This window comes from Danio rerio, chromosome 5 (genome assembly GCF_049306965.1).
Source record: "Danio rerio strain Tuebingen ecotype United States chromosome 5, GRCz12tu, whole genome shotgun sequence".
NCBI lineage: Eukaryota > Metazoa > Chordata > Actinopteri > Cypriniformes > Danionidae > Danio > Danio rerio.
This window is the reverse complement of record NC_133180.1, coordinates 40,838,758-40,860,951: the sequence shown is the minus strand read 5'-3', so window position 1 is coordinate 40,860,951 and position 22,194 is coordinate 40,838,758. Positions and strand designations below refer to the sequence as shown.

The window sequence follows — 22,194 nt, the reverse complement described above, 5'->3', positions numbered from 1 at the left end:
TACAGAATTTGTAAATTTAGATTCGACTATGTAAATCCTGATTCAGGGACACTCCTATTAATTGGTAATTTTTAATATTTTAATTAACTTCTTTAGTTTTTTTTTGGTTAATTGATTAAAACGCTTCACTTCCTACATCACAATGTAGAATTTAAAGCACCAAATTCAAGAGAGAGTTCAACCAAAATTTTTTCTGGTGAACCCAAAAGAAGATATTCTGAAAAAAGCTAAAAACCTAACCACTGACTTCCATAGCAGGAAAACAAATACTATTGAATTCAATGATGACAGGTTTCCAGCTTTGTTCAGAATATCGTCTTTTTTGTGTGACAGAAAAAAGAAAATCAAATAGGCTTGCAACAAGTAAAGGGTCAGTAAATTATGACAGAATTTTCACGTTTGGGTGAAGTATATCTCTTTAACAAAGCTGTAGAAAAGTGTGTTCTTGTGGTAGTAAACTGACCTGAGCTGGGGCCGGGTTCATCACTTTCATCAGGGAACTGTGTTGGTTTACAGCGTTTTGCTGGCATCAAGTCCTCCTGATCTTCGTCATCCTGAAAAGCTTCTTTGACTTTTCTTTTTCTGCCTCCTAAAGTGCATCAAAATATGGAAGAGATCATTTCAGGTTTGCAGTTTACCGATACTTTGGTTGCACCGCAATATTATGGCTCCAAAATTTTGGTGCCACTGTAGTTTGCAAATGGTAGTATCATCATTAACGATTCTACAATTTCTTATATGTGGAAAAGTTACTGAAATGCTCAAACATTTGTGCCAGCAAATAATCAATAGACCACTTTATTTTACTTTCATTTTAATTGTCTGCATACGGGACATAGTTTGCTGCAGTCATGACAGATCATTTAGCATGATCAACTATTAATTAATTTATTTTATTATTATCATTGCAATAACAACAAAAGAGTCACAGTAAATACAAAAAAGCAGAAAAAGTCTGTACAAAAATTACTTTTTTAATAATAATGGAATTGAATTGAAGTATTATGGCATTTAAAATATAGTATTTCTGACTATTTGCTTTATTTCATAGATTTGAGTTCTGAATTAATACAGTATTGCAATACTACTTGGTATCATGATACTTCAGCTGGTATAGTATCGTGGGCTGAATTAATGGTATCGTGACGACTTCATCACAGATTATCACTTATTTTGGTAATCTGCCTTTATTCATTACTACTCGCTATAGGGTAAACCCTAATAGTCGAAGCTTCGCAACTACCAATCTCTCAGTCGAATATGTGCAGAGGTAAATTATGAAAGTAGCATCATGACATTTTGGCTATATGGTGGTTCCTCTATGTCTGATTTCACATCGAACCACCAGTTTTTGCCCCTTAGGTTCGTATATAGCCTATTGTTATACCAAACTTTAGAAGATATGTTTTACTGCGAGCCAGTTTTGCACTCCGTATGTGATTATTTATTTATTTTATTATAAGACCCCGTTAATCTCCGCTCCCACTAACACCAGCCCTCATCTACCCCAGCCCCAAACCATATGATTTGACTATAAGTCGAATACAGAATTGGTAAATTTAGATTCGACTATGTAAATCCTGATTCAGGGACACTCCTATTAATCGGTTATTTTTAATTTATTTTAATGAACTTTTTTAGTTTGTTTCTTGGTTAATTAATTAAAACACTTTACTCCCTACATCACAATGTAGAATTTAAAGCACCAAAATAAAAATAAAAAGTTTACCCAAAAATAAAATTTTTTCCTCACAATTTACTCCCCTCAAGTGGTTCCAAACCTTTATGAGTTTATTTTTTCTGGTGAACCCAAAAGAAGATATTTTGAAGAAAAAAACTCTAACCATTGACTTCCACAGCAGGAAAACAAATACTATTGAATTTAATGATGGCAGGTTTCCAGCTTTCTTCAGAATATCGTCTTTTTAGTTTGACAGAAAAAATTAAAATCATAAAGGATTGGAACAAGTAAAGGGTCAGAACATGATGACAGAATTTTCACATTTGGGTGAAGTATATCTCTTTAACAAAGCTGTAGAAAATTGTGTTCTTGTGATAGTAAACTGACCTGAGCTGGGGCCGGGTTCATCACTTTCATCAGGGAACTGTGTTGGTTTACAGCGTTTTGCTGGCATCAAGTCCTCCTGATCTTCTTCATCCTGAAAAGCTTTCTCAACTTTTCTTTTTCTGCCTCCTTAAGTGGATCAAAATATGAAAGTGTTAATTACAGATTATCACTTATTTTTGTTAATCTTCATTTAATACTACTCGCTATAGGGTGACCCCGAATAGTCAAAGCTTCGCAACTACCAATCTCTCAGTCGAATATTTGCAGAGGTAAATTATGAAATGAGGATCATGCCATTGTGGCTATATGGGGGTTCCTCAATGTCTGATTTCACATCGAACCACCAGTTTTTACCCCTTAAGTTCGTATATAGCCTATTTTTATACCAACCTTTACCAGATATTTGTTTTTCTGCATGTCAGTTTTGCACTCCATTTGTAAACATTTATTTAATTATTTATTTTATTATAAGACTCTGTCAATCTCCACTACCACAAACACCAGCCCTCCTCTACGCAAGCCCCAAACCATATGATTTGACTATCAGTCGAATACAGAATTTGTAAATTTAGATTCGACTATGTAAATCCTGATTCAGGGACACTCCTATTAATTGGTTATTTCTAATTTATTTTAATTAACTTTTTTAGTTTGTTTCTTGGTTAATTGATTAAAACGCTTCACTTCCTACATCACAATGTAGAATTTAAAGCACCAAATTCAAGGGATAGTTCACCCCAAAAATCACATTTTTCCTCACAATTCACTCCCCTCAAGTGGTTCCAAACCTTTATGAGTTTATTTTTTCTGGTGAAGCCAAAAGAATATAGTTTGAAGAAAAAAACTCTAACCATTGACTTCCACGGCAGGAAAACAAATACTATTGAATTCAATGATGACAGGTTTCCAGCTTTCTTCAGAATATCGTCTTTTTAGTTTGACAGAAAAAAGAAAATCATAAAGGCTTGGATCAAGAGTCAGAAAATGAAGACAAAATTTTCATGTTAGGGTGAAGTATATCTCTTTAACAAAGCTGTGGAAAAGTGTGTTCTTGTGGTAGTAAACTGACCTGAGCTGGGGCCGGGGTTATCACTTTCATCAGGGAACTGTGTTGGTTTACAGCGTTTTGCTGGCATCAAGTCCTCCTGATCTTCGTCATCCTGAAAAGCTTCTTTGACTTTTCTTTTCCTGCCTCCTAAAGTGCATCAAAATATGGAAGAGTTAATTACAGATTATCCAGGGTATATACAGAACTTCTTAAGTTGAATTTAATACATTTTACTACCTTTTTTAATACCTTCAAAAAAAGTTCAATACCAGCACGATTTGCACAAGCTTCAACTGCAGTGGCATTAATCAAAGTGTCACAATGGGCCTTTGTCCATGTCGTCAATGTCAATAGTCGCTCTTCTACGAACAGATCGGTACGGTTACGGTTGTTTCTCGGTATGGTTACAATTGTTGGGCTCGAAAATGTAATACTTCGTCAGATAACGTTTATTATTTTTAATACTTTTTAATGCTCTTAATTTTGGCTAATTTTATTTAGAGAAACTGTACAGAAGGACTTACTTCAAATATTGACGATAATAACACAAATAATGTAACAAGAGCTTAAAGTGCTAAAAAAACTGGTAAACTGAGACGGAGGTAGACTCTCTTCAATGATTATGCTTTGCACAATACTTTAAAAGTACAATGTCAAATAAAGTGTTTTCTTCTAAATAACAAGTGCTTAAAGTGCTTAAATAACAAGTGCTAAAAGGGCTAAAGAACTAAATTCATTCATTCATTTTCTTGTCGGCTTAGTCCCTTTATTAATCCAGGGTCGCCACAGCGGAATGAACCGCCAACATGTCCAGCAAGTTTTTACACAGCAGATGCCCTTCTAGCCGCAACCCATCTCTGGGAAAAATCCACACACACATTTACACACACACACTACGGACAATTTAGCCTACCCAATTCAACTATACCACATGTCTTTGGACTGTGGGGGAAACCGGAGCACCTGGAGGAAACCCACGCGAAGGCAGGGAGAACATGCAAACTCCACACAGAAACGCCAACTGAGCCGAGGTTCGAACCAGCAACCTTCTTGCTGTGAGGCGACAGCACTACCTACTGCGCCACTGCCTCGCCAAGAACTGAATTGCTAAACGGAAAATTTGAAGTGAAATCAAGGCCATTATCACTTATTTTTTTTGTTTTGGGTTGTACGCAAAGTCCTGCAAACTCCATTTCCTCCGGCAAATAAAAATATCAGGCTACCTCAAATCGATCACTCCACAGAAAATATGCATTTAATAAATGCTCCGCTGTTATAATTATTAAACAAAACCCGTCAACATTTTTAATAAAAGTCATTAGATTAAAGATTATGTCTCATGATTATGACTTACTGTGCGCACGCTGCGTGTTATGAAAGAAAATGACAATGAAACTCAAGGCTCATTTGATGACTTTTTTTGTATAACAATTTTGTTGTTTACATATGATATTGCATTAATTTGCATACATGTTTTATAAGCTGCAAAATCAAAGCCTCAGTTTGGTGTTGAGTTATCATTATAGAAAAATCAAGACAATGGATTTGATTGATTCGTAGATTATGTAGTTTTTTTTTTAAACTGATACTATGTAAGAATCACTAATAACTGTAATTTTACAAATGGAAAAAAAGGTTTGTGACTGGGCTTTCTGACGCGGCTCCAAGCAGCACAACGGCCATCAGCATCAGCAATGGTTTATGTCAACTCATCTGTATCAAAATGTGACCATAAATATTCCTCTTTCATTTTACTTCTTTGGCAAAATACGTCTGTAGACACGTGTGTTTGCACTAACAAATATTTGTATTTATATTTTTCATTTAGGGGCCGATCACAAAGAGCACGCCTTTCTGTTCCAAAAGCGCAAGGCACACTGCACTGCCTTTATGTTGACAAGAAAAAAAGAATCGCGGTGTTTTTTTGTATGTCACTAGGAAACAACTGAATCCGCTGACCAGTATTGTGCATGAGTCGTGTTGCTGTTAATGTTATAATTGTAATTTTTAATAATATTGTGATATTCAAGATCTGTAAAGTAATACAGCCCTGGATAACTTGAAACAGCGACCACAAGTCTCTCCTCATCATTAAAAGTTCGCTGTAGTCGCCTTGACAACACAAGCTGTCACCTCAACAGAAACCCTGCAGTGCTTCCATTTGATTGAAGAAAAAAAAAGATGCGACTGACATAACAAGCTTTTTTCGCTCGACAGCAAAACGTGAGGCGCTCAGAGCGCATAAGCAGCATGTAAAACACTGGCAGCAGTTAGTAAACCATTCAACAGATGCCCCTCTCAACACAAAAGCGCGTTCGCTGTGATTGACCTCTTATGCAGCCAAGCTTTAAAAATATATAAAATAATATTTTTAATCGTTAAACTGATACTATTAATCAGTTACAAACACACCCTTTCAGTTAAGTTAGTCGGTTATTTTGAGCATCCCTAATAAAAACAGTTTGCGCAGGGCCTTAAATATATATATTTTTTTTTTGTAGAATTGGAGAAATTAAGGGTCTTGTCATAGTAAACTGACCTGAGCTGGGGCCGGGTTCATCATTTTCATCAGGGAACTGTGGTGGTTTACAGCGTTTTGCTGGCATCAAGTCCTCCTGATCTTTATCATCCTGAAAAGCTTCCTCTGCTTTTCTTTTATTGCCTCCTAAAATAGATTAGACACAATAAACATTTTATTCAATTTTCATAATATAGATTTGATATTCTTTATATTATCAACATTTTCTTTAAAATCAATTGACAAGTAATTGTAATCTGTGACAGTTTCCTCAAACAAAAGGATTTTTAAGACACTGTGGTTGAGTCTATACATTTTACATATTGTGTCATCAAATGGTCGCATAAACCCAATTTTACACTCCTATCCATGTTATATACTTTACAAAAATGGGCTTTGGTAATCCTGCGGTCCTGCTGAGAATAAATTTACCACAGAACAAATAAGCAGAGCAAAACATGCATGACAGGATCACCACAGCACTTGTAGTAGGAGTATCACAAGAATTTAGAATTATGCGTGTGATTTTTCAGTTGTTTTCACGTGGCAATAGCAACTCATTACCACAAGAACATACAGGAATATTGCATACAGTACAAGAAAATCCTGTGGTAAATACTACAAAAATGTGAAATTATTACATTGTATCTGGACAATATTACAGTAAACAAAATTATGTGGTAAATATTTCAGATATATCAAAGTTATACACTTTATTACAGTATTACATACAGCAAAACCTTATAAAACAACACAGCACTACACAATAACCACTGCAGTTTTTGTGGTTCTTCTCTTTTATCATATGGAGTACCACAGGGTATTTTTGTAAGGGATGGCTTTAGTTTGTTCCCTATGACACACTTTCTGAATCACAACCAGCATTTCATGTTGCTCATATGAACAAACTGTATTTATGGAAAACATTTATCAAAGTAGAATAGGAGAAATGAAGGGTCATAGTAAACTTGTCACTTAACTCACCTGAGCTGGTGTTTTCTGCTACAGGGCGGGAACAATTGCTTCTGTCCCCTTTAAAAAAATCAATCAATGTCCAAATGTACTCCATTTATGTTTGTTACAACAACAAGTAAATATAGAAATTCAAAATAGCAAAGCGAATCTCGATCGTTTTCGCACTGAGCTTTTTTTACAAACTCGATTTTACAGCTGTAAGTACAACTTGTGCTTGAACGGATTGGAAGATTACTAATGAAAACTCTGTGTGCGTGAGCCTGCGAAGCCCGTGTTCTGTAACGTCATCATTAGAACGCGCGTTCCGAAAACCGCGCTCAGCTCTGCAGTGAGCGCCACTTTGGAAAACTCTGATAGTAGGGCTTATTCAGGATGGCGGCCTACATAAAGGTTCCCGGCAAACATTTGAACCTCCGCTGACCATTGAAAAAAGACGTCTCTCTGACACTGCGTCATGGTTGAAAAATATATCCAAAACGGGAATTGAAATGACGTCATGGACGTCTTCTGGACGTTAATAAAATGTCTTTTCTGCGGCGGGGGGCGGCGCAAGATGGCGGCTTGATTAGACGCACATGCTTTGGCTCTGAAAATAAAAGCGGGTATCTTACAGATTTCGATGTAATTAATCAGTCACACTTTATATTTAAGTTTTATATCAGTGGTTAGAACGTGTTACAGTTAAGTAGTCATATTTACATATTTTTTTTACTCGTATTGAAAACTCCTGAAAGTTACCATGGACTCGTCTGACTCCGTAAAGATGGACATTGAACTTCAGCGATCGACGGAAAAAAGGCTCATTAGTGAAACTCATTCATATAGTTGTCACGGCAAAGAAGGAGAAGAAAATGATTCTGCTCCGAATACCCCATCAAAAGCACCTCCAACGAAAAGGGTGGCAAAAGGTGATGCAACGGATGACCTCACATTAAGCCAGGTACAGCAAAGTATCATTCAAATAATTCGACAATCATCTGAAGAAATAAAAGACATGGTTAAAGAAAATTCGAATAGCATCAACTTATTGAAAGATGCCCTAGAGGCGGTGCATTCAGAAATATTCGACATTCGGAAGGAGAACGAAGAGTTAAAAAACAAGAATGAAGCTAATCTGAAGCGCATCTCAGAATTGGAGGACAGAATGAATGAGCAGGATCGTTACGGCCGGAGATGGAATCTTCGTTTGGAAGGGATGCCTGAGCGTCCAGATGAGAATGTCAAGGCGCGAATAATGGAAATTTGCAAAGAGGTGGTCGTCGAGCAAGAGCGTGACTTTGTAGCAAGTAATGTGGACATTGCTCATCGAGTTGGAAGATCCAGTGCAGACGGCGGCAAAGGAAAGAAACCAAGGCCAGTGATAATAAGATTCACTTCCAGAACAGCGCGAGACCTCACATGGAAAGGAGCCAAGGGAAATGACTTTCTCAAGAAGAACAAGATGTACTTCAAAGAAGACTTCACGATCAAAGACAGGGCTACGCGGAATCTCCTTTGGCCGTCAATCGACAAAGCCAGGAAAGAGGGAAAAAAGGCCTTCTTTGTTGGAATCAAGGCAATAGTTGATGGTAAAGAAATTAAGATATAAATTGCTCTAAATATAGGTTTTAGACACTGATTTTTTTGTAACACAAAAAGTTCTAGCTACATTGTAATTTTGTTAATGATGTGACCTCTTTAAAATATATATAATTTATTTTCCTTTCACTCTTTAGATGTATACATATTTGTTACTGATAATTTCAATAACATATTTTCCATAAAAAATAGTTACTTTGTTTTGTGGTACACAGAAAAAAAACAAAAAAACAAAGGAGGTCATTTATCTTTTTTTTTTTTAATCAAAGCGAAAAGGATTTCAGGACTAAGTTAACGTGACTGTTTTTTCAAAGACGGAGAGAATTTTTTACCCGTTATACACTCTCAACACTCTTAAACCTTATTCGGTTGTTGTTCACTTGTTCACTTGATTGTTTTTTTTTTATAATTAAGGATTGTATATTTTTTTGAGTTATGTCAATAACAATATTTTCTGTTAATGCCAGGGGTATACGAGATTTGCTAAAAAGAAAGGCTTTGTTTCTGTTTTGTAAAAGTAAAAAGGCTGACTTTTGCTTTATTCAAGAAACTCATGCCTGCAAAGAAGATGTGTCTTTTTGGAAGAGTCAATGGGGTTGTGACATTTGGTTTTCTTTTGGCGCTTCAAATAGATCAGCAGGTGTCGCTATTTTAAAGGATAAGTTTTTAGGGAAGACAATAACTCAAAAATCGGATGATAATGGCCGCTGGGTCATTCTACTTGTTGAAATAAACCAGGTACAATTTATTATTGTAAATATTTATGCCACCAACAATAAAAAAATAAATGGATTAATTTTTCAAGATATTGAAGGTCATATTAATAACTTGCAATTAAAATTCCCTTCAGCTGAAGTTATTTGGGGTGGTGACTTTAACACTATTTTTGATGGACAACAAGATAGATTGCCCCCGAAAGTTGACTATAGTGCAAATGAATTAAGCAACGTATGTTTAAGGTTAAATATAGTTGACATTTGGAGGTATAAGAATACAAATTCCTTAGCATATACTTGGTCTAATAGGGATGGATCTCTCCAATCGCGTATTGACTTTTGGCTTATATCAGAAAGTATGAAAGAAAAAGTAGAATATGTGAATATTGAACCATCTGTTTTAACTGATCACAAGGGCATATCAATAAAAATTTGTATTTCAGGCCATCAGTCAGACAGGGTTAAGAGGGGATACTGGAAATTAAATAATAATTTGCTGAAATGTAAAGAGTTTGAAGCTCAAATTAAAACCTTAATTATTAAATATTGGAAACAGGCATGTATGACCCAAATGTATGGAAAATACTGGGAACAAACTAAATTTGAAATAAGAAAACTCGCTATATCCTATGGAAAGTCTATTGCAAAGAGGAAAAAAGAAAACGAAAACAAGATAATTAGTGAAATTTATTCTATTATGTGCAGAAGTAACCAAGATATGTCAAGCAATGATGTATTAAAACTTACAACATTGCAGAACGATCTAGACAATATTTATGAAGAAAAAGCAAAAGGTGCATTTGTTAGGTCAAGAAAACAATGGATGGAAGCCGGAGAAAAGAATACTAAATATTTTTTTAGCTTAGAAAAAAGGAATCGGGAAATTTCATCTGTTAATAAATTAATAATAAATAATTCTATCAATGAAAATCCTAAGGAGATTTCTAACTATGTATCTCAATTTTATAGTAAATTATATAGTTCCTTTAATCAACCCACTAATATAGAACTTTTCCTTAGTAGTTTATCAGAAAATAGTAATAAAATTGACTCTGATTTTAGAAATTCATGTGATGAAGATTTCAATTTAGTAGAAGTAATAGATTGTATAAAGAGCCTTAAAGAAAATAAATCTCCTGGAAGTGATGGGTTGACAGGGGAATTTTATAAAACTTTTGATAATATTCTTGCACCTTTTTTACTTGCTGTTTATAAAGAATCAGTTATAATTGGAGAGCTTCCAGCTTCACTAAAACAAGGAGTAATTACACTAATACCAAAATCTAATAAAGACAAATTGTACTTGGAAAATTGGAGACCAATTAGTTTGCTAAACAATGATACAAAAATTTACTCTCTGATATTGGCCAAAAGAATTAAAAAATCTTTAAATATGATAATTGATCAAGAACAATCAGGCTTTCTGAAGGGACGGTTTATTGGAAATAACATTAGATTAATTCTTGACCTAATTGACTATAACCATTTTATACTAGAGGACAGTTTAATATTATTTATCGACTTTTATAAAGCGTTTGATACTATTGAACACTCTTTTATATTCAAAGTTATTGAATTTTTTGGCTTTGGCATTTTTTTTCAAAATGCAATTCAAACTCTTTATAATGGTTGTAATAGCTCAGTCCAATTATCTCATGGGACTTGTCCAAGATTTAAAATGAGCCGTGGGATAAGGCAAGGTTGCCCTATATCGCCTTTTCTTTTTTTATTAGTTGCACAAGTAATGGCTACTCATATTAAAAAAGCTGATTTTCAAGGAATTTCAGTGTTTGACAAAGAAATAAAACTCAGTCAATTAGCTGATGACACTACAATTTTTGTAAAAAATAGTAAAGAAGTGAAGAGTGTTATTAATTGTATTGAGGAATTTTCTGAGGTCTCTGGATTAAGGATGAATAAGAGTAAATCTATTTTATTTGCTCTTAAAGACTGTCCCTTAAAAGAAGTTAGTGGTATTCCAATAAAAGACACTGTTACATACCTCGGTGTAATAATAAGCAAGGATTTGAAACAAAGAAATGAATTAAATTTTAAGCCCACCATTGAAAAGATCAAAAACAGATATAATATGTGGTTAATGAGAGATCTGTCCTTATATGGTCGTGTGTTGCTGTCTAAAGCAGAAGGAATTTCAAGGTCTGTATATATATTATTGTCAATGGAAACTTCGAAAAATGTTGTTAAGGAATTGGATAAAATTCTTTATGATTTTATTTGGCGTAAAAAGGCTCACTATTTAAAAAAAGATATTTTAAATAACAGCAAAGACTTTGGAGGACTTGAAGTGTTAAATTTTACAGATCTCAATGAGGTATTTAAGATAAAATGGATAATTGAATACATTAAAAATAAAGAAACTTTGTGGCATATCTTTCCAAATTTTATATTTAACTCTTTGGGTGGCATAAATTTTCTTTTAAAATGTAATTTCTCTATTGATAAAATCCCTATTAAATTGGCAAGTTTTCATAAGCAGGCATTGTTGGCTTGGCAGTTGGTCTATAAACATAATTTTACACCTCATCGGTATTTTCTGTGGAATAATAAAGATATCTTGTACAAAAGGAAATCTATATTTATTCAATCATGGTATGACAATGGAATATGTACAGTCAGTCAATTACTTGACGAACATGGATTGCTTTATTCATACTCGGAATTCCTTAAAAAATTTAAAGTTCCTGTAAAACCAAAAGACTATGCTGTTATTTTTGATGCAATACCAAATAAAGTTGTATCACTGTTACGTAATTCAATATACAATGTGGACCAACAGCCAAAGACAAGTGATGATGTATTATATATTGGTGATATTAACATTCTTAAAGATAAATGTAGTAATAAATATATTAGAGATGTATTAAAAAAGAATCAAATACCATCTTCAACAGTCTTCTGGTCATCAAAATTTGGAAGTATTGAGTGGAAAAAAGTATGGTTACTTACAAATAAGTTCTTTATAAGTAATAAAGTAAGACAGGTATCATTTAAAATTTTACACCGAATTTATCCTGTAAAAGAATTATTTGAACGATTTGGAGTTGATAGAGAAAACTTTTGCGATTTTTGTGGAATTATTAAAGAATCTGTTACTCATCTTTTTTTTCAATGTGTATACTCAAGATTATTTTGGATTGATGTTTCTAACTTTATTTCAAGGACATTTGGTACACTAATACAAATTGGGTTATATGATGTCATACTTGCTTTTGTACAAGATGGAATTGACTCCAAAACATGTTTTCTTATACAACTAATAATATTACTTGGAAAATACCATATCCATGTCAAGAAATGGGCCAAAGCTAAGCCAAATTGTGTTCATTTTATAAAGGAGATTAAACAATATGGTACTACATTATGTAACATAAAAAACAGAAAAGCTAAAAAAACATATGAGGCATTATGTAAATTTCATTTGATTGAATAAGTTTTTTTTTTTTTATATGATTATCATTATCTTACCTATTCTTTGTTCTACCCCTGGCATGTTTATGCATTGTATAAATGAAAGAATTTATTTCATTTTATTTTATTTATTTTTATTATGTTCATAATTGTTGTGAGATGTATTCTATTGTACTATGTTTGTAAATACTACAATAAAAAAAAAAAAAAAAAAAAAAAAAAAAAAAAAAAAAAAAAAAAAAAATGTCTTTTCTGCTGTAAATTCTCAGCGTATACCTTGTATTATTGTTTTTGAAAAGGAAATTCAACAGTACATTAGAACTATTGCTTCCTCTAAAAATATTAAAGCCATTAGAACGGTTATTTTCATTTTTAATTTTCTTAACACATAAGTTAATTTGTTTTTCTTCTTATTGTTGTTTTCTTTTCTCTTTTATGTGCTTATTTGATTCTTTGCTCCTCTGTAAAACTCATGTACATTCTTGCATTTCTATGATGTTATTGTTACCCAGACATTAATAAAAAAAGAAAAGTCTTTTCTGCACGTCATCTGAACGTGTAAATATGCCTTATTCTGGTTGTTTTTAAGATATGTTGCTGCGTAATTTAAGTGTTTTAATAGCCTAATTATACATATAAAATAATCACACTCATTATATAAAGCTGTCAACGGCAATCAGGTTCTTAAAAAGTTTAATTTCAGTCCAGTCAGACCTGAACGTCTTTACAACATTGTAATCACGTGTACATCATAATTAATATGTCATTTGAGGATTCAATAGTGTTACAATTTAGCAAAATTATTTATTGTGCATATTAGTAGTTTTAACATAGTGACAGATTTACATCACTGCCAAACAGACACACATAATAAGTTAATAAAACAACACAAGTGAAATTTTAATGTGGAGTCTTTAATTCTAATATCCTCCAGCTCTTCCTGTAAGGTGCTTGCTGTGTTCCTCCATTCCTGCATCTTTTTCTGTGTCTAGCATTTGGACTTCACAGCATCTGAGTGAGAGGACTATGATTTTGCACGATCCTACAACTAAAAACTTACAAAAGGTCTAGGATTATTGTCATGTTTCATGAATGAACAGCAATGTGCAGAGTAGCAATGTTAACTAATGGCAATACATAAACTTTCCCCCCCACTCATCATTTTACAAGTGTCCATATCCACATGTTCACCCAAGTCCACAGTTTTGTGACAAGCAAAGACTGCCACTCATGGCTTACACTGAAATTATAATTTAATGTAATATTTTCAGTCTGAATCTGTATAAACATTTTAAAACATCTGAACATTAAAACAGCAAAACAGCCATGTCTTTAAAGAGATATACAATGATGCATAGCAGATTAAATCCAGAATTTAAATAATATTAAGAACTGGGTTAATTGTTGGGGTAATAAAATATATTTTCCCAAAATATTAAGCAGAAAATGGGCTGCACGGTGGAGCAGTGGTTAGCAGAAACACCTCACAGCAAAAAGGTCCCTGGTTCGAGCCCTGGCTGGGTCAGTTGGCATTTCTGTGTGGAGTTTTCATGTTCTTCCTGTGTTTGCATGTATTTCCTCCTGGTGCTACGGCTTCCACCAACTCATTATAGTTGCTACACCTAAATGTAACACCAAAATCACAGTCAGAGTAATCCCTCTAAATCTAATTATTATAATTATTATTACTACTATTTATTACTGATTGATTTATTTTCTTATACATTTTTTATTTGTTTATTTTTTTATCTTATTTTGTGTAAAAAAAAAATCAAATCTTCTAATAATTAATAATTCATTTCTTGTGGAAAACCTGATGCGGCCCAGCCTCACCCAGACTGCCTCCAGCGGCCCCCAGGTAAATCGAGTTTAAGACATCTGCTCTAAACAGACAGAGACACATATTCTGTTACATTTAAAACTTACGCTGACTCAATTGTTCTCTTTAACTTTGATGGAGACTTCACAGAATCCAGTCTCTTAACAGAACATGCAGACCTGCTGGAGACAGACCAGTAGCTAACATCAGGTTTATGATGACATGAACTTTTCTAGTTGCAATTATTTACTTAAGGTTTTATCAGGATATGCAGTATCACAATATTCATCACAGGTATAAAAACTACTTTGCAGATTGATTTATTTTATACAAATGTTTAAAAACTTAACAGCAAATTAACTATAAAATGCATTTATTGTGTGCAACAGTAAGAATCAACAGTAAGAAACATACATTTACTGCAGTTACTATATTAATGTTAGTCAGAAAACAGGAACATTTTATTAATTATTAACTTATAAATGTACAATAAAACTACAGAGAATTTTCAAATAATAAACATATGAATATATAAATGTGTGAAAAGAAACAGCCGGTTAAGTATTTCAGCACGTGGTGAAATTGTGTTTTTGAGCATGGTTTGACACTACAGGCTCCATGTTTGCAAATATGAACTTAGAAATTCTAAAATACACTTTCGAGCATTCAACAAGTTTCTTACCTACACTGTCGTGTTCTCAGGGAGTGGGATGACAAAGGATCAGTTCATTCTGCCATGCAGCCTGGAGAAAGACTTTTGTCTGACAGATGACTGAATATTGCCATTAATAGTAACTTCACAGTAAAATAGTTAATTCTACAAGAGAATACTGTCAAATCACAGTAATGGGCTTTACTATCTACCTTGAAGTCACATATGGCTGTAATTTCACAGTGATTTAGTGTAAAACAAGTCACAGTAGCTTACTGGTAAAGTTAATGCAATTATTAGTCAGTAATTTACTGTGAATTTAGGGTCAAATATTTTACAGTGTATAAAAAAAAAAGTTGTTTTTTCAGTCATTACATTTTTAAGGTGAGTGTTAAATTTGAGAGAGAAGCCACTGTGACCTGTGAATCTTTACAGCTGCTGGGGAGCTCATGGAGTGAGACTTAACTGACTTAACTAAGACTAAAGGTAGAGTTTATGACATTTAATATTTTGGGCTTTATACACATCATAACATGATAACAGATTGTTAACATATTTAATTTTTTATAAATTTTTTTCTTACTGTTGCTCAGTAGTGTTGGACAATAAGGAACTGAACGGCTTGTGATGGCAGTAATGTTGACCAGAATGGCTGTCTTCTACAAGTGGCCACCTAAAGACACTGACATCATCATCATCAAAGGTGTTAAAGTTCTTATAGAAATTGGGCCCTATCATACACCCGGCGCAATGCGGTGTGACACAATTGTTGTTAGCTAGTTTCAGCTTGGTACAAGAGTCGTTTTGACATTTTGCGCCACGCTGTTAAAATAGCAAATGCATTTGCGCTCATATGTTCTGGGCTAAAAAAAGGAGGCGTGTTGAGGCACATTGCTATTTTGAGGAACTTAAATAGACTGTTCAATAGACCAGATCAAATCAGTTCTATAGTCCAGCGCAGAGAGCATTAGTTGTGCGCCTTGCTTACACACTGCTTAATACACACAGGGTGTACAGCAATATGCAAATATCTTAATAAATGAAAAAGAATTAAAATAAATTTAAAAAATTTTAAAATAATATTTTCTAGCCTACATAAATATAAAAACCACACTTTCATGTCTTTTCAGTTATTTCATAACATTTTGCTTTTGTATAATGGTATTATTATTAACAGTATTATTTATTATATGCATATTTATATTTGTTTTATTTAAAACAAGCTTAGATTTGCCCAACTGTCAGGTTTAAGACCATATGGGGCATAGCATGTGTATTTGCAAATAGCTAACAAGTTTTTGAGCACACTTCGTTATTATTCTTCATTTATTCGTTTGTTGAAAATTAGAACTGAATTTTGAAATTTTTAAACAAATCTTTGCGCTTAACGAACAAAATTAATTATGTATAGGCTAATAGATGTCCGCGCGTACAACACATTTCCTTATCCACGAGAGTGAAAGTGAAAGTAAAGAACGAGGAGGCTCATCTCTTATTCTCGCGCTGTAGATGCTCTGTTTAACTGTTTTCTTGCTAGTGAAGCACTCAGTTTTTCCACTTACAAAGTCCGTCATGTAAATAGGAAATGCACCATGGCGCAATGCAGCTGACTCTTAAAGGGAATGGGAGATGAGACTCTGATTGGTTTATTCTCAAAACACCTATAACTCATTAAGAGAATAAGCTCAACCCTGTAAGACCATGCGCCACAGCACAAAGCGGATTTTTCCATCCTTAAAATAGCAAAAGTGGATTCTGACATGCCCTTAATACGTTTGCATCCTGTGCTTTGCGCATGGATCGTCAAAAAAGAGCCCCTTATCTTTAAAAGACTCAGGTAAACTTTGCTTTCATTCCACTATTCCAATCAATACTTTAAACAATACTGCCTACAACTATATGGACACCTATTCATCGTACATAACGCTGTCAATTTCACAATGTCGTTGTATTTGCACTGTCATTGTATATGCACTGTCATTTTATTTGCACTGTCTGTATTTTGCACTGCCGTTGTATTTGCACTGAATCTGTATTTTGTAATGTCTGGAGCCAGCACCTAAGCTTTTCACTAATCATAGCACACGTGCTGCTGATGATGTGAAAATAAAAGTGATTTGATTTGATTTGACCTCAAAGCCCCCACTGGCCCACTTTGGCCCAAGGTATTCAATCAGGCCCCGGAAGTGACTGTGCAAACGCGATTGGCCTGGCGAGAGTGGAAACACGGCTCTTGACTTCTTTTCCAGAGCTTGTGTCCTCCTGGGTTAAATCTATGCATTTTAACTGTGACAAAGAAAAGGTGTTTTTACAGGTGACTGTCTAGTAAACACTCTAGAATCTGAGTGTTCTGATTGGCTAAAGTATGCATCTCATGTCAGCACGTTCTAGAACTGAACGTGCTCTTTCCGGCAATCTTCCTTCTGCATTCACACAGCGCAGTATTCCAGCAAATTACTGGTAATGATACAACTTCTCTTTCTGGAAAATTGGCAAAACAAATGTACTGTTATTTTCAAAAAGGGCCTGTTCACACATACAGACCTTTCCGGAAAATTTGGGGCAATAGGGTGTTATTTTTTTAGAGCTGAAAAACAGACTCGACAAATCTTGTGTTAAATTTAAATAAAAACAAGTAGTTTTCATTAACATTGTGTTGGTTTTTCTGTTCCATTAAATTCATATTTTTGTTTAAAAATTTGTTTCCCAGAGATGGGTTGCAGCTGAAAGGGCATCCGCTGCGTAAAAACGTGCTGGATAAGTTGGCAGTTTGTTCTGCTGTGGCGACCCCAGAATAATAAAGAGACTAAGCCAAAAAGAAAATGAATGTTTAAAATTTGCTTATTTTTTTAAGTACTCTTTGCAGTTACTTATTTTAAATAAGCTAATTTATTTATTTGTTGAATTTAATAAATAATATTGGTTGTAATCTGTTACCTCAATTTTATTGAGTAGATATTGGGTATTATTTTTTACAGTGTGAATGTGCCGTTTACATATTTCAGTTAATATGGAAAACGAGTGCATGTTTGTTAACTGTATGATCAAAAATAAGAGTAATAGGTCATCAATATCGATTAAAAGGGTTATCAACAATCAATCAATCATTGAGTAGCCTAATCATTTGTTAAATACAGTAAATTATAAATTTATCATAAATCATAAAATATTCTTTCTCTGATATAAGTATATCATATTATTATTTCTCTCTCACAAACGCAACAGTCACACCTTCCATGAAAACAGTTGCACAAATCACAATATAAGAAATTCACTGACTATTTTTTTATTTCTTTGTAGAGAAAATTATTAATATTTTGGGTTTGCATATTATGTATGATTATGCATACAATATAGAATGTGCAATAGTCACCAGTGTTTGGCCCATACAATGCCACATGAATGTAGAGAAAGTCTGGTTAGGCTATGAAACAGCATAAATAAATAAATAAATAAATAAATAAATAAATAAATAAATAAATAAATAAATAAATAAATAAATAAATAAATAAATAAATGAATGAATGAATGAATGAATGAATGAAAAATTATTATTTGCAAATAATGTAAACAAAATGCTTAATGTTTTGTAATTTGTTTTAATGACACAGTAAAGACAGTTAAGACACAGTGAAGAAAAAGTTACTGCACATACTAATAACTGTAGGACCGAACTGAAAATTCACTTTCAAATTCACATTCACTTTTTTCCACATTAAAATTTTGATTCCCATGAGACACACACACACATGCACACACACACACACACACACACACACACACACACACACACACACACACACACACACACACACACACGTGCGCGCGCACACACACACACACACACAAACACACGCACGCGCACACACACACACACACAAACGCTTTATTAAAGGCAAGTGTATAAGCTTTTCATCCTTTAACAAAAAGCGTAAAGATAAAAGCAAAACGTAATTAGAAAAACAAATTGATTATTTAAAAAAGAAATTAAAAGATACATTTTGTGAAACCAAAGCCAAAACGGTAAATATACTTAAATCAAAATTAAAATCCTTAAGCTGCGTTCACACCAGACGCGCATCAAGCGCGAGTGATTTACATGTTAAGTCTATAGCCCCTTTCACACATACAGACACAGACCGGAAAGGTTGTATGTGTGAACAGGTCCTTTTTGAAAATACCGGTAAATTCGTTCTGGCTATTTTCCGGAAAGAGAAGTTGTAACATTACCGGCAATTTGCCGGAATGCTGCGCTGTGTGAATGCAGAAGGAAGATTACCGTAATAAGCGCGTGCACGTCTAGAACGTGCTGACGTGAGACGTCTGCTTTAGCCAATCACAACAGTCAGACGCATTTACGTCCGCGCGGTTTGTGAGAATAAAAACCTTTTAATATTTTTCCAGACACATTTAGCTGCTAGAAGTTAGTCAGATCACGTTTATATGTTCTTCTTTATGCCAACTGTGTAAATAATCATCGATGAGATGCTTATGATAAGCCGTTGTTTGTTTACCTTCAAGCTTTGCGTGTGCCTGTGAGCGCCTGCACATGCACATATTATGAACATCTCGACATGCGAAAGTGATCCTGCGAAGGTTGTTCACAATATTGATCATCCACAGAGTTTGTAATTTAGTCAAATAATTACAAATACAAGCGCAGCCGTTTAAAGCTCATTTGTGGTGAATGATGTCAGAATTTACCGGTATTTTGGAATGGATGTGTGAATGCTCTTTTCCGGAAAATTTCCGTAACGTCCTCGCCTGTGTGAACAGCGCTTTTTTGAATATACCGGTAAAGTCGTTCCGGAAATTTTCCAGATATTTACCGGTATCACTGTGTGAAAGGGGCTAATGAAAACGTGCGAATAGACATCCTGCGGCACGATCCGCGCGAATTGAGCGTTTTTCGCTTTTGATGCGCGTTTCGTGCAAATCTCTCGAGTTTGAAAATCTGAACTTCAGCGGACATTAGCATTGCGTTAACCAATCAGGAGCTTGCTCTTGTGGGGGCATGATTGTGACGTATCGCCTGTTGTCAGTGTCCCGGGGAAAATCCTCTAGCTGACACCGACAAAAAGGTCATCAAACTGGGCTTGGCTCAGTCAGAAGCACCGCTGAAAGCCTCCGTCATCCAGGTTCAGTTTCTGAAGGGGTTTATGTGCTCACAGAGCTGGATGCACATCTGAAAGTATTTAGTGGACTCGGAAACGGCCCTAAATGTATCCACGCTGTTTTTTAGCCTTCATAAAGCACATAAACACTTATTTTCTTCATAAAATCCATAATAGCCATTTAGCAACGAAGCTAGAGTCACCGAGCAGACAGAAGCCCTTCCCATCATGCGAATCTGAAGTGAATTTAACGTGCGAATGAAGCGGATTTGACGCGCTAATGAAGCAGGGTTTGACGCGCGAATGAAGCGAGTAAACTTATGTTCACGCGGCTATTTACGCACGATTTATCCGCCCGTTCCGCGTCTGGTGTGAATGCAGCATTATTTTTACAGAGAGGTGAGTTCATTATACACTGCACTAGACAATCATATTATTTTCATAAAGAACGCCCTTCTAAACTACTGGCTTTAAGATGAATCTAAGGGTGCTTTCACACCTACACTTTTGTTTCGGAACGTGTCTCGTTTGCCCAGTTAGCGCGGTTCGATTGGCATATGTGAACAGGGCAATCGCACTCTGTTCCGCGCCAAAGTAATCGCTCCGAGATCGCTTGAGTAAGGTGGTCTCGGCTCGATTGAAACGAACCCTGGAGCGGTTCGATTGCAGTGAGAAAGCGATCCGATCCGAGCGCGGTTATATCACAGTGTTTTATGGATATGTAATAGGCTTACGGCCGTTTGAAGAGAGAATTATGAGTATGGCGGGAAGTTTCGCGAGTCTCCGGATGCCAGTAAACGAGTGATGATCTCCCGGTAATCTCGAGTCTCCCTCCCAGTCCTCAAATAGGCATCGTCGCGCACCCTTCTCACCCCTCCCCACCGCATCTCTCCTCAGACACATCGCGCGCATGCACCCTGTCAATCACCACCAAACCACCACCTCTCCTGACAGTTTAGCGGGACGCTGCAAAATAAACCCTGACACTCTGACCAATGTGAGGACAGTTTACTCGCACGTGACTTGTTTTAGCTATTTTGGTCCGATTAGAAACTTTGCAGTGTGAAAGCGAACCGCTCCAAGAGCAAAGAGCAACAATGTAACATTTGTAACCGCTGTTTCGGAACAACTGAATCGATTCACTGGTGTGAAAGCACCCTAAAGCTAATATACCAGCTATTAGGCATGATGGCTCGATATACACCCAACCTATAGGATATCAATGTTGTATTTAAAAATTATTATCAACATGTATATTCCTCAGAATGGGATTTGGACTCCCAAAATATAAAACTATTTCTTAAACAGTTAAATCTTCCCAAGTTAAATGATTATTAGAGGGATAAATTGTATAGCCCTATAGAAGAATTGAAATCTGCTTTAGATTCAATGAGCTCTAATAACTTGGTATAGTATATTGTATTGCACTTTTCAAAAGTATAACTAACCACAGAAATACATCTACAATACTGCAAGACGTAACAAAACTAAAGCGCACTTTTAATACTTATGTACCCACGTGTAATAAATTATTTAAAAAGTATTGCAGTAGCAGAACTGACTTTTAGTAGTTATAGTACTTCAGTACCATTGCAGTAGTTGTTCTGCATTTTACAGGGTGGGTCATTTATATAGATACACCTTAATAAAATGGGAATGATTGGTGATATTAACGTCCTGTTTGTGGCACATTAGTATATGTGAGGGGGCAAACTTTTCAATATGGGTGGTGACCATAGTGGTAATTTTAAAGTCGGCCATCTTGGATCCAATTTTTGTTTTTTCAATATATTTAACACATTTGTACATTTACACTCACCGGCCACTTTATTAGGTACACATTACTAGAACTGGGTTGGAGCCCCTTTTGACTTCAGCACTGTCTTAATCCTTCGAGGCATAGATTCAACAAGGAAACATTTCTCAGAGATTTTGGTCCAGTTGCTGCAGATTTGTTGGCTACACACCCATGATACGAATCTCCCGTTCCACCACATCCTAAAGGTGCTCTATTGGATTGAGTTTGGTGAATGTAGAGTCCATTTGAGTACAGTTAACTCATTGTCATGTTAAAGAAACCAGTCTGAGATGATTCGCACTTTATGACTTTGTGTGTTATCCTACTGAAAGCAGCCATCAGAATATGGGTAAACTGTAGTCATAAAAGGTCCAAAGTCTGTGGCATTGACACAATGCTCAATTGGTACCAATGGGCCCAAAGTGTGCCAAGAAAATATTTCTCACACCATTACACCGCCACCACCAGCCTGAACCATT

General features: G+C 35.0%; 1 protein-coding gene across 26 annotated transcripts in view; it reads right to left on the bottom strand.

Annotated features, from left to right (window-relative positions):
• LOC110438664 (uncharacterized) overlaps positions 1-22,194 on the bottom strand; it is a 38,576-nt gene that overhangs the window by 12,538 nt on the left and 3,844 nt on the right. For 6 of the 26 annotated variants that reach the window (XM_073951199.1, XM_073951213.1, XM_073951202.1 and 3 more), the window contains exons 3-6: positions 5,656-5,781; positions 3,138-3,263; positions 2,069-2,194; positions 464-589 (exon numbers count right to left, since the gene is read on the bottom strand). In XM_073951199.1, the coding sequence (XP_073807300.1) occupies positions 464-589; positions 2,069-2,194; positions 3,138-3,263; positions 5,656-5,722 (445 nt within the window). In that variant the 5' untranslated portion in view covers positions 5,723-5,781. Of the gene's footprint in view, positions 1-463; positions 590-2,068; positions 2,195-3,137; positions 3,264-5,655; positions 5,782-6,618; positions 7,053-22,194 lie in introns of those variants that run through there. The other 20 variants (XM_073951211.1, XM_073951210.1, XM_073951203.1 and 17 more) reach the window with 12 other exon arrangements.